Raw genomic sequence first — 13,667 nt, forward strand, 5'->3', positions numbered from 1 at the left:
AAAACAGACATTTTAAGGAAATTCTGCTAAGGAAACAATTGTATAGGTAAGAAATAAAATCATACTATAAATGGAGGAAGGAAAGAGCACACTTTTGAATCCATAACTACCACTTTAATTATGTAGTGCCTTCTTGATGATGCTTTAGTAAATTGCATTTAAAACTGTCGGGCTAATTGGGTTTTATAGCCCTTCCTGAAAAATATATCACAACTGTAGGTATTTCTGAAAATGCCTAATAGTTTGATCTTTCAGGAATTATTTGCTGCTAGTGGTTATTGGTCAAGACACCTTAGAAATATCCAACAAAGAAAGAGCAAAGCTCTGTGCAGGTATAGTGTTTCAAGACAAAAGCCATAGGTGAAGTTGTTATACTGAAATTGTTTAAGGTTTTTCCACTGAGCAAGGACTGTATATGCTGTCTTCTGAACTGGCTGTTGAACAAACCAGGGATGACAATTTTGTGAATTAAGCAACCTGATGTAGTGAGATGTCCCTGCCTATGGCGGGGGGGTTGGACTAGATGATCTAGGAAGACCCAGGGAACTACAGGCCAGTCAGCCTCACCTCTGTGCCTGGCAAGATCATGGAGTGGATCCTCCTGGAAACTGTGCTAAGGCATGTGGGAAATGAGGAGGTAATTGGTGACAGCCAACATGGCTTCACTAAGGGCAAATTGTGCCTAATTTGGTGGCCTTCTACAACGGGGCTACAGTGTTGGTGGACAAGAGAAGAGCAATGGACATTATCTACCTGCACTTGTGCAAAGCTTTTGACACTGTCCCACACAACATCCTTGCCTCTAAATTGAAGAGACGTGGATTTGATGGATGGAGCACTCGGTGCATAAGGAATTGGCTGGATGGTCACACTCAAGGAGTTGTGGTCAACAGCTCAATGTCCAAGTGGAGAGCAGTGACGAGTGCTGTTCCTCAGGGGTCAGTGCTGGGACCAGCGCTGTTTAACATCTTTGTTGAGGACATGGACAGTGGGATCGAGAGCACCTCAGCAAGTTTGCCGATGACACCAAGCTGTGTGGTGCGGTCGACACGCTGGAGGGAAGGGATGTGCCATCCAGAGGGACCTGGACAGGCCTGAGAGGTGGGTCTGTGCAAACCTCATGGGGTTCAACAAGGCCAAGTGCAAGGTCCTGCACATGGGTCGGGGCAATCCCAAGCACAAATACAGGCTGGGCGAGGAGTGGATTGGGAGCAGCCCTGCGGAGAAGGATTTGGGGGTATGAGTGGATGGAAAACTGACTATGACCCAGCAATGTGTGTTCACAGCCCAGGAAGCCAACCGTGTCCTGGGCTGCATCAAGAGGAGCGTGACCAGCATGTCAAGGGAGGGGATTCTCCCCCTCTACTCTGCTCTCATCAGACTCCCCCGGCAGTGCTGTGTCCATCTCTGGGGCCCCCACCAGAAGAAGGACATGGACCTGTTGGAGTGGGTCCAGAGGAGGCCACAAAGATGATCAGGGGCTGGAGCACCTCCCCTGTGAGGACAGGCTGAGAGAGTTGGGGGTGTTCAGCCTGGAGAAGAGAAGGCTCCAGGGAGACCTTAGAGTGGCCTCCCAGTACTTGAAGGGGGCTACAGGAAAGGTGGGGAGGGACTCTTGATCAGGGAGTGCAGGGATAGGATGGGGGACAATGGTTTTAAACTGAAAGAGGGCAGATTTAGATGTAAGGAAGAAATTCTTTCCTGTGAGGGTGGTGAGACACTGGCACAGGTTGCCCAGAGAAGCTGTGGCTGCCCCCTCCCTGGCAGTGTTCAAGGCCAGGTTGGACGGGGCTTTGAGCAACCTGGTCTAGTGGAAGGTGTCCCTGTCTATGGCAGGGGCATTGGAACTAAGAGGATCTTTAAGGTCCCTTCCAACCCAAACCATTCTGTGATTCTGTGGTTGAGTAAAGCCATAATAGTCATAAGAGACAAAAATCCACAAAGTGTAATGTCAGAATATGTGCTCCATAGGCTGCACTAGAGGTGGGCTGTGCTGTGTTGGGGTAGTGGTTCCATCTGACAGCCTGGAAGGAGGTGGCACACCAGGGCTGGATGAGTTAGGCTTCCCGTGGAGCTGGTTTCTGTGTGATCTACGTGTAGCCAGTTCTTCTGCACCTGGTCAGCTGGTGTTGAGGGTATGTGTGCGGGGACTGGGGTGTGAAGAGAGGAAGGCAGAGTTACAGAGCAGTAAGTTACACTGTCCTTGTTGGGTACTGTGAAATGAGGTCTGATTGAATGTAGCGCAGGCTAGCTATAAGCAATGCAACCATGTGGAAAGCAATGTATGTAATCTGGTCTACTGTATTTGACAGAACTTCATTATTAGAGTCAGAAGTTAAGCATTTATGTCCTTGTAGAAAGACCACAGAGATCACAGTTGTAAATGTACGTAAAAACAATAGTGGTTACTGAACTTTCAGTATTTCCACATTCAACTCTATATTCTATATTGCACTGCATTAAACATGATCATCTCCTACAAATACTGGTTTTATGCACAAATCTGATGAAAAGTGCAAATTTCTAAATGAATTTGTGGTTTGCTATTTGACTTAGTTTAAAATGCATTTAAGCAAGTGAGATGTATCTGTCAGAGCTCTAGATTTAATACTATTTTTGCTGAACAGTTAGAACATGTTTAGGCTTAATAATTAAATTTGATGCCATATTATCTTTAATTTGACAGGATTTTTGTGAAAGATGGTTTAAGCACACTTTCATGAACTTTCTGAGCATTTCTTTGGATATTTTATTTTTCTCTGTCACAATTTTTTTTAATCCCTGTGTAAAGAAAGACTGCTACAAATCTTAAATTAGATTTTCTTCTCTTAGATTGCAAGGAGCATGTCACAGAAGATACAAAAACAGAATCCATCAGTGACACAGCTGACCTGGCTCTGCCACCTGAAATGCCAATTTTAATTGATTTCCATGCTTTAAAAGATATCCTGGGGCCACCCATGTATGAAATGGAGGTAACATCCTCATTTGTTTCTGCTTGACTGCTGTTTCTGTCTGGTTTGACTAGTTGTCTATTTTATTGCTATTGACTGAGTTTATACAATATTATCTTTTTAAAAAAATGTATTAGCAACAGAACTGTGTTTCTTTGTGTTCCACCAAGTGTTTTTTCACCTAAAGAAGTTTTGTTTTATTTTGTTTTAATTCAGGGTGCATAAATAACATAATGGCATAACTTTCTCTTGGCAAAGATGCCTGCAGCAGTGCTTAAGAATGTGATGGTGTTTTTTCAGTTTATAACAACTTTGCTTTTGTTTGGGGGACGTTTGGTGGTCTTGGGAAAGAAGCCAAAAGTAGAACCCAGGAATCCTGTCTCTGAGGCAGCTGTGTTACGGACAGTCCCACATACCTTCTTAAAGCCAGTCAGCATTTTTGGGTATTAAAACCACTTCAGTTTGCACCAGAAGTTCTCAGACATTCTTTAGATTAATGTGACTCTTAGCTATTAAAAATGTTTTATGATCAGTCAGGCACCTCCAGCTTCCTAGTACCAGCTGCAGGTATGCTTCCTCAGTAGACATATTCCAGAATTTTTTCTTTCCCCGATCTGTATTGCGCTACATTCTATGAAAATGTCATCTATTTAAGTAGTTTGTTAATTTGGGATTTTCTTTTCACCATTTACATTGCAGTTATTCTCTGCTTTACTTCAGGTCCAGATGAACTGACTGAGTGTAAGTAGTATATGTAACACTATGACAGGAAACCAGTTGCTGATGGAACGATAAATTTTTCAGTCTTTATCCTGGAGAAAAGATCAGTAAACCAGTAAGTTATGGAGAAAATAGAAATGAAGGGAAAACTTCCAGAAGAGACAAAATTCAAACTTTTAAGAACTTTGCTGTGATAATTCTTCTCTCCTAGAGAGCCAGACTCCAGTAGGATCTAGAGGAGAAAAAGGGGACAAGATATGCAGGAGAAAATGAGTGATTGATAAGGATTGAGTCAGTTTTAGACCTGAACTGAGGTTTTTAGACATGAAGATTTTGTTATGGAAGAGATTCTTAATGAAGAGACAGAAGTGAGGAAACAAGTTGAAAGAAGATAGCACTATTGATTGTGTTAGAGGATGATGATGGTAGCAGTGGAAGCTGGGAGGAATGAGAGTCAAGGAAGATCAAGTGATAATAAACCAGGACCTTATGACTCTTTTGGCTGAGTTTTTTCACAGTGGTCATTTGTATTCTGATTTATTTCTTTTTCCTTTCAGAAATTAGAAGAGATTGCTCTTTAGGCAGATGACTTTAGTGTAAGCAACTTCCTTTCTTTTCATCCCTCAGAAGCCGCTACACCCAATAATAAAATCACACAAGACAGTTCAAGGCCATTTTAATTAAGAAGGTAGTGTGGATGTACTTTAGCTTGATTTGGAATGGCTGTAGCCAACAGACTATTTGTAATATTCCCATGGAATTTTATACTAGTCTGTATCTTTTTCACACTACCTGACTTTCAGAAACAATTACTGAAAAGTAGTATGTGGATTTTTTTCAGAGAAATAACGTTCTATCTGAATTTTCATTTTGAAGTATGTTATATACTTCAGACATCTGGTCTTTGGAGCTAAAGTGCTGCAGGATCGTTTGGCTTTTTAGTGCTTCAAGTGCAGATGCACATAAAGCCATTGTAGTAAATTGAACTTAATATTCAAGCGAGTACTCTGATTTCTACAACTGGTGTTTATTAGTTTCATAAAGGTGCTAAAGAAAAAAATTGAATTTTGTAAATTTATACAAAAGTTGTGGTCTGTACTCCTAGTTCCCAGTCAAGAGTAGAATTAATTCAAGTAAGTATGAAATTATCACACTTTTTAAAAATTAGATTGTAGGCCAAGAAATTTGCTAATACATGTCTTTCCTTAGATGTTCTGCCCAGTTCTGAACTTCTGGAGTTGCTTATTCATTTAAATTTGGTAGCGTGGTTGTGTTGGCAAATAATTTCTGCTATTTTGTCCTTTTTCTACAGGAGTTAATAGTGCGAGTAAAATTTTTAAAGTGTGGTTCTTAATTCCAAATATACAAGTGTTGGGTTGAGATTTTTTTTTTGCAGGAACAGTTGCCATGAATATGCATATAAGCACGTCATGGATTTGCTGGCCTGTAGAAGCTGAAATAAAACTGACTGAAGCTTTTGACCTGTGTATCAAAGGTTTTTTAAAACGTTTCCGTATTTAGCTGGCAAATTAAGTAGTGCATAAATAGAACAGCATCAATTCCCTGAGCAGCTCAGGATTTATTTATTAATGAGTAAATACTTTTCAGTACACACTTTATGATTTTTTTCAATGTAAATTGCTCAGCCACGTAACTCCTGTTTAATGAATTTTCCCAACTAACCTATTACTCCACTGAATTTTCTCAAGTGCCCCCAAGATTCTTTCAAAGGAAGAGTATAGCTCCTGCCTCAATGACAGGTGTTTCAGGTTGTCTACTGGTGTTTTTTCTGATTTGTAGTCTGCAGTGTGTCTCTCCTTTCTAGATCTAGCCTTTAAAGCCTCACCTTTGACCTGCATTTTGCCATTTATAATTACTTGAAATAAAGATACAATGGAGGCAGCCACCATGTCAGTACTTGGATGAGACTGAGCAAATAGAACTGAAAACATGACATGACTTAATTGATCTGTTGTCCTTCAGGGAATATCTTAAAATAAGTGATTCATCTTTCACCTTTTCAGTGCATTGCTTGTTTATTTTCTGCAGAGGTCTCCCAGCAGAAAGGCATGACAGAATGCTCAGCTCATACTTGTACGATTAATTTATTTATCACAAACAAATAATCTTATGTGTCACCCTGCAGAACAAATGTTGGAATAAATCACATAGTAAGGCTTTGGAAGAATAATCTTGACAGCAGTTGTAAAAGATTTAATGAAATGTTTCAGCACAGCACACTTTTGGGAAAAAGGGTTTGTAACATATCCAGTGTTTATAATGAAGTATTTCTCTTTTGACTTGGATTTTAGCTTTTTTTTTTTTTCTTTCTTTCTTTCAACTCTTAATTCTGCTCAGTTAACAAAACACTGTTGGCACCACAGGAAGGCCCGTCAGAATTAGTCTGTATCCTCATAATGTGAGTGAAGTTGAAGTGACAGAAGCTCTAGGTCAGTGAAATTACCTATTCTAAGAAATGAAAGTGCAGATGCCATGAAAGCATAGCTCTGTTTCATGGGACACACACAATTCTAATTAAGGACAAATTAGATTATCTTTTAGAAGCAAAACCTGTACAAAGCACAGGTTTAGATAGGTATGTTTATCTGGGAAAGATCAGTCTTGTGGTGATATTTCTGGGAAATCCTCCTCCCTTAAAGGGAAGCTGCTGTTACATACTTTGTCTGCAGTGCCTTGCTAGGGGATGAATCAGAAGAGTAGACTAGAAGAAAGGTTTGTACAGTCAGGTTGGGAGAACCTGAGGAAGGATAACAACGATGCTAAAGGCTACCAAGTAACTTTGGAGTGGTTCTCGTCTTCCCATTATGAATCAATGACTTAATAGCTTTTTGTCAATTCTGCTGACTTACAGAGTAACTCCAGAACTGCAGACTTGCGGATGATGTCTCTTTTTTTTTTTTTATCTTGGAATAACCTTAAGTATTTTAAAATGAATGACTGCACTAAATGTTAAGACTTTAATTCTGCAGTGCCCAGGGACCTAAAATGTATCTGACAATATATTCATCTACTCAGATTACAGGTAAATTGTGATTGAGTCAGTCTCATCTACAAAAATTCTCAGAAAACAAGACTGTTTATGTAGGTCAGTGACCTCTTCCATCATCTGACAGACATAACCAGTTGTCAGCTGATTCTAATGGTCATTTTTAATTGAAGTTGTTTAAAAAGTATAAGTAACAATTTTTAAAATTTAAATTGCTTTGACTTTTTGTGAGAAGTTGTTACTCAGAGCTGCCAGGAGTGATTGAGTCTTGTGGAACTCACTGTAAGACTTCATAGGTATGTTTAATATAATATAATGTACTTTCCTCTAAGTATTGTATGGTTGTACAGGGTTTTGTGTGTGTCTGTGCTTTTAGGGATTTTCAAGGGTATTTTCTGAAGACAGTTACCAAAGCTGCCAGAGCGTTTTCTATACATATGCCTGTCAACATGCAGCAGTTCATGTTCAGGTGAGGAGGTTGCAGCAGAGGTAGTACAGTCCCTACTAGTACAGCAAGAGAAGTCGCTGACCTCTGAGTCTACAGTTAGTGAGACGAATGATGATTGAAAGGTGATTAACACTTACTACACACGTAGTTTCTCTTACCAGATCTCAACTTACTTGTGAAAGTAGGAGGAGGTACCTATCTGAGGATAGAGGAAGGAGTTTGTACTGAGGTGAGACAAATGATGAGTCTTTAGAACCATTTGGTTTTTGATCTTGAGTCATGTTCACTATTTTCTGCCCCTGAGCTTTCAAACAGTGGAATTAGTCTGAAAACTCTCTTGAATTGATATACAGTTAGAGCCAGTCCAAAAAAAGGAAAACAAAAAACCCCAAACCAATAAACCTTTTTGATGGCCACTTTTGTTCATTACACCTGAAATGTTTGAAGCCATGACAGGTTGACAACTTATGTGATTGTCTCAAGTGTAAAGGAGAATGCTTCAGTGTTGTTGGATTTCAGTGTAAGCAGGATGAAATGATTTTGTTAACCTGAGTTAATAAGAAATTACTAAGCTAAATCAGTGACTGTAAATAATAAAATACAGGGAATGGATATAGCAACGTTAACAAAAATTGAAATGTTTGATCAGGTGAGGTATTTTGATACCATAAAAGTGAAACACTCTATTATGTACAATTTTCTTAAGTGGTAGAAAAAGACAGAGCCATTCTAGCTAAATCATGCTAAGAAAAGTAAATGGTGTGATATATGGAGGTAACTGAGAGCCCTGGGAGAACCAAGGAGAGGGGCTGTGTGGCTTCCTTTGCCGTAGTGTGAGATAAGTATAGTTACCAACTTACCTGGTTGTCAGCTAGATCCAGGAGCGTAACACCCGTCCCGCTGGCCTCTGTTGCTTGTCTCTCCTGACAGCTGGAGTCATGTTTGTGCCAGTCCTGTGTCAGCACAGCACTGCTGTAGTCAGGGTTGGCGCTGCTTGCACTGTGCCTCCGTGGTGTGCTAATTTCCCTCAAACCAAGAAACAGTGATCCTGACCAAGGGTCACATTTCAAATCTTAGTCATCAAACTTAGAAGACAGTGTTTGATAGTTCAGTATAGCATTTGGCAAAGCATATAAGACAAAATCAGAAATCGTAACAAGAAGCATGTTATGTATGTTATTTCATTTTGTAAGACTTTAAATGCTTTATTTCTTTGCTTCACCAATTCTCTTGCATGAGCAAAGTTGTTCCTCTCATATATCTGAGTTGTCTACGGCTGCAAGTAGCACAACTTGTGTTTGTAAATGAGCTTCTTTTTTATTTTTTTTAAATGTGCATCTCTTTGGCCAGTAACCAGAGGTACCAGCTGTAGAGTGAATAGTTCTTCAGCTTCCTTTATGCAATAGAAGTGTTTTCTATTTGTGAAACAAAGAGAAAACTTAGCATAAGTTTTATGGTCTTGATTTTTATTCTGTGTTCATAATGGGGATGGATTTCAGCCTAATACTCAAATGTTCACCTTTGGCTCCTATTTAGAAAGAGTTCTTGTTCTTACAATCTCATGGTAGGCCATATTGTTCTGCTTAGGTAAACCACTGCTGCTCTTTGATTTACAAAACTTCAGGCCTGTGTACTACTTGGGGACTTGCAGCAGCATTTCTAGTGGGCTTAGGCATTTTAGTAAGGGAATAGAATACTTAATAACTTACTATCTTTGGAGCTCACAAATCAAAGTAGTGCTAATACAGCCAGCTCACAGCAGGGCCATACAAGTATTTCTGCCTCCCGACCGAAGGTACACGGCTGTACGGGCTTCTGTGCAGATTTCTCTGATCTTGCAGCTGGGCTGATGGTTAAAAGCAAATCAACTTTGTGCATACAGAGCTTTGCCTTTTCAGTGTCTGCAAAGTCTGATTAGTTTACTTCTCTGCTAACTCTTGTAAGATTATGGTAAGTTGTGCAGTGCAGAAGGGGTTGATGCTAGAGAAAAAAGCCTGGTCTATTCCTCTGGATTTGCAAGTAGTATAAAATGGAATGTTAAACATGCTTAGAAGGGACAAAAATGTTTCAGAAATTTTAATGTAACTAGAAATGCAGATTTCAGATTTGGAATTATTTTATTGTTTTGTGAGGCTCCTTTGACTTCTATCCAAGAAATGAAACTTCTTTAAATTCTGTAAACAGTTTAATGAAGAATTCGTCCCTTTCAGGAATGAATCAAATTAACTTTCACTTCTGCATTTCAGTAAGAGACAAAATTATTTTAAAATGGACCTATCATTTTATTTTACAAAGGAGTATTTGTCTTTTGCTCTAGTCTCTGCCTGACACAGTAAAAATTCATCCAGTTTCTTTTCTGCCGTGTAATAAATACATAACTTGGTAGTTCAGAACATGCTGAGTAGCTGTACTTGTGATCACTAATGGGAGTCAGTCAGATTTCCCATCCTCTTTCATATCTAGCCTGCTTGCAGAGTTGTGTTTTCGTTATTCAGATTTATAAATGTTTGCAATGAACAAAATCAGTGTGTTGTCTGACAGTAGTTTGGGCAATGCAACTACCTTTAAAAAGGCTTTTAGGTAACATTCGGGAGCAAAACTGGCTTTTTCATATAAGTAACAAACAGAGTCAGAGCAAATATACCTCTAGCAGATGGATTAAGTCATAGAACCATAGAATACCAGGTTGGAAGGGACCTCATCTGGTCCACCCTTTCTTGGCAAAAGCACGGTCTAGACAAGATGGCCCAGCACCCTGTCCAGCTGAATCTTAAAAGTGTCCAATGTTGAGGAATCCACCACTTCCCTGGGAAGATTATTACAGTGGCTCTCACTGTGAAAAATTTTCCTTGTGTCCAGTCAGAATTTCCCCAGGAGTAACTTATACCCATCTTTTCTATGTGACTCCTTGTAAAAAGGGAGTCTCTGTCTTCTTTGTAGCCACCATTTAAATACTGGAACATGGTGAGAAGGTCTGCCCTCAGCCTTCTCTTCTCAAGGCTGAACAAACCCAGTTCTCCCAGCCCTTCCTCACACGACAGGCTTCCCAGTCCCTTCATCATCTTTGTGGCCCTTCTCTGGACCCTCTCCAGCCTGTCCACAGCTTTTCTGTATAGCGTTGTAGCATATAAGCATTCAGGCAGGATTGACTAAATACTTGAAGTCCTTTGAAGAGAAAGATTCTCATAGAACTTTTGGGGTTAGGGAAGGTTTCAAGAGTGATATACCCAGATGTTTGCCATTGCCTTAAGCTAAGCAGCCACATACAGCTCCTATTCTGTAATTACATTTACGCATAAGGCAGAATTACTGCTGCATTTAAAAAAAAAAAAAAAAAAGAGATCAGACACTTGGGCTTAACTTCTGTGTTTTAATGGGTACAGTTGTTTTGAAGGCAACTATCAAGTTGTTTTTGTAATAGTTTTGTTACAACTGTTTTCTGAACTGTTTCCTGTGTTATTTTCCTTCAGGTGTCTGAACGGTTAAGCCAGCCTGGAGTAGCCATAGGCTTGGCTTGGACTCCCTTAGGGGGAGAGATTATGTTTGTAGAAGCAAGTCGCATGGATGGAGAGGGTCAGCTTACTCTGACTGGTCAACTCGGCGATGTTATGAAGGAGTCAGCACATCTTGCAATTAGCTGGCTGCGCAGCAATGCGAAGAGATACCAGCTAACCAACGGTAGGTTGGGAAAAAATGCGAGATTGTCTGAATCCACTGGCCTCACTGCAGGGATGCACGTAAAGGAAGCATTAGTATTGCGTGGAAATTAAATACCCTAAAACTCAATATTTTTCAGTAATTCAGCATTGTAACATTGCTGAGTAACAGTGGAAGTTACTCATACTCATTGTGGAAATGTGTTAAGTGTCGCCTTAACAGAAAAAGGGTTTTCCAGCAACCACTGCTACACTGAAGATGAAATCAGCTCTAGAGTTCCTTTTTGTAGTTCTTTTTCCAATTCCTGCCAAGCTGAGGCGTTAGTGGCCTGGCCAGCAGGTCAGCCTAGGCAGAACAGGAGTTGTCACTGTGGATCCTCCCACCCTGGCCAGTCCCTCCCTGCAGCAGCCTGGAAGGCTGTGGACAGCCTCTGGGCCAAGGTGCTGCTGCTCAGCTGGGGCAGACACTGCCTCTTACTCATTTTTACACTCAAGCTGTCCAGCAGTACTTCTGTGATGTAGATATAGATACACAAGTCTGTACTTTTCCTCTAAAATTAAGACACTGTTTCTATTAAAAGTGTTTTCATAGTCCAAGTTTTAGTATTTTGAGAATTAGCTGGGTTTGTATGGCAGCTGTTGGAACTGCAGTGCAATAGGCCTTCAGCCAAGAAACTTTCAACTCTCTTGGTTTTTTTTGAATCTCCCAAGAGTTCTGGAAATGTGCTTTCTAGTTTAATCAGCTGCTGAATAGTCAAATACTTGTCCAGTATCTGTCATTAGTTATGGAAATTTAGATATGTTAAATTGAATTAATGTATGAAATGCTGCTGGCATCAACCACATACACATTTACCTCTCTAATTTACAGTTATGTCCTACAGGTTAAATAAGGTGAAAAGATGTAAATGAGATTTTACTTTATAATATTGGCTAATGCTGGGTTTCTGTGGAGTGCAGATTTTGTGGTATGTTCTCTGGAAATTGACACTTATGGTTTGGGGCATAAAAAACCCTAAAAATTCTGTGTAGGAATTCCTTGGTTTCTACATTAATTCCTGCTCTGAATTTCCCAACACATGCAAATACTGAGCTTCTTGCTTGTTATGGTTTTGTCTAGGAATCTGGATGTAGGAAACCTTGTTGGGTTTTCTTTTTGTTTGTTTTTCTAGGGCCTCTGCAATATAGTGGGTTTTTTTCAGTCTACTGTTAATAAATAGTGCTAAGAAGTTTAGTTCTCTGGTGGGCTTTAGAATAAAGACCGGGAACAAAATGGGTTTAGATTTTTCACATGCAAACCATTCTTTTTTTCCTTAAGCTTCTGGAAGTTTTGATCTCCTTGACAACACTGACATCCATCTGCACTTCCCAGCTGGAGCTGTCACAAAAGATGGACCATCTGCTGGTGTTACCATAGTAACCTGTCTTGCTTCACTCTTCAGTGGGCGGCTGGTGTGTTCAGATGTAGCCATGACAGGAGAAATTACACTAAGAGGCCTTGTTCTTCCAGTAAGCATCACTGGCGAAAAGAGCTAAGTTGTATTAATTCTCCCTATTCTGGATATACAATCTGTTTATAGCCATTTACAAAGCAAAGTCTTGCTGGCTCGTTCCTTCGCCGCAATCCAGTCTCTGCTGGTGCCACTGCAAGAGGCTGATGGAAGCCAGCCTGCTGTGACACTGCACCACTCCTGCCTGCTTTGCAGTTCATGGTAAAGCCAGCCTTGATGCTCTTTTCAGGGAAAGCACATTAAAATGTCTAGTTAGAAAGGAAACCTAGAAATGTTAAAAGTCCGAAGTATGTATTATTGCAATTTCTAAACATGCTTCCTCAAACTTACTACTATGGAACAATCTCCAATTGAAAAGTTGTTTCTTAAAACTCTTTCAGTAATTACATATAAGGTTACTCTTGAAACCGCATCTATACATGTGTTTTTAGATTATTCTTAAATTTTGTTCCTTGCATACAGTCCAGCTGAATGGTGTTCCTGTAAAGCTTTTTCAAAGCATGGGGGCAAAGGAAAGTTTTCAAACAAATACAGTTCTAGTTTTAAGTATCAAATGGGGCGTGGCCTAAATGATTAAGCAGATGGAGGAGTCATCATCTCATAGCAAATGAGGGACAAAGGAAGGATGAAGTTGGCAAACCAGAGATAACATGGTAAGGCAGCAGACTAGAAGGATCTCTGAAACAGCACTCTGGTGGCAGTTAAGACTGAAAGGTAGCCTGTTGTTCAAGGGTCTAGTGAAAAATAAACATGGCACTAACTCTGATCTGGAGCAGGTTTGCTTAGCTTTCAAAATAAATTGCCTTTACAGCACCAGTGACCAGATTTTGCCTACTGTTTAAGATGGATGCAAGAATTAGGTCTCTAAATACTAAACCAGGTTTACCTTCTTTCTGAATGTTGTCTAGAGTCCTACTATTATTAGTAACTTAATTCACAGGAGCATGCCCTTAACTGCATCTGCTGCCTGAAAGCGAGCGGTGCGTAAGTAGGTAGCGTTGTCCAGACGAGAGTGATCAGCATGAGGACTTACGCTTCACTACTACCTTGTTTTAGAGCAGCCTCAATTTTGCCCTTTGTACTAGCATACAAGGCTCTCTTTTCCTCTAAAGCATCGTAAAATTACAAGTTTCTTCTCTAAGATGGTTTTTAAATAGGATTAGAAAAGAGTTCAAGGGGAAGAAGCTACAGCTGTGACTAAAAGAAAAACTAATTTAAGCCCCCTCTTTACATCTCATTACAAAAAACACCCAGGTGGCTTATTGAAGCGATGCCTGTTTTTCTAGCACAAAGCCCTCTGCAGTTTTGGAGCACAGGTTTGCTTTTCCATGCGTTTTCTGTTGTACATCTCCAGTTAGTTATTGTGTGGCA

At 40.1% G+C, this 13,667-nt stretch overlaps 1 protein-coding gene across 1 annotated transcript in view; it reads left to right on the plus strand.

The window, feature by feature from the left end:
• LONP2 (lon peptidase 2, peroxisomal) overlaps positions 1-13,667 on the plus strand; it is a 47,414-nt gene that overhangs the window by 31,715 nt on the left and 2,032 nt on the right. The window contains exons 12-14 of the mRNA XM_074839768.1: positions 2,833-2,975; positions 10,600-10,807; positions 12,104-12,294. Coding sequence (XP_074695869.1) covers positions 2,833-2,975; positions 10,600-10,807; positions 12,104-12,294 — 542 coding nt within the window. The remainder of the gene's footprint in view (positions 1-2,832; positions 2,976-10,599; positions 10,808-12,103; positions 12,295-13,667) is intronic.

Source organism: Strix aluco, chromosome 14, assembly GCF_031877795.1.
Source record: "Strix aluco isolate bStrAlu1 chromosome 14, bStrAlu1.hap1, whole genome shotgun sequence".
In the NCBI taxonomy this organism is placed as follows: Eukaryota; Metazoa; Chordata; class Aves; order Strigiformes; family Strigidae; genus Strix; species Strix aluco.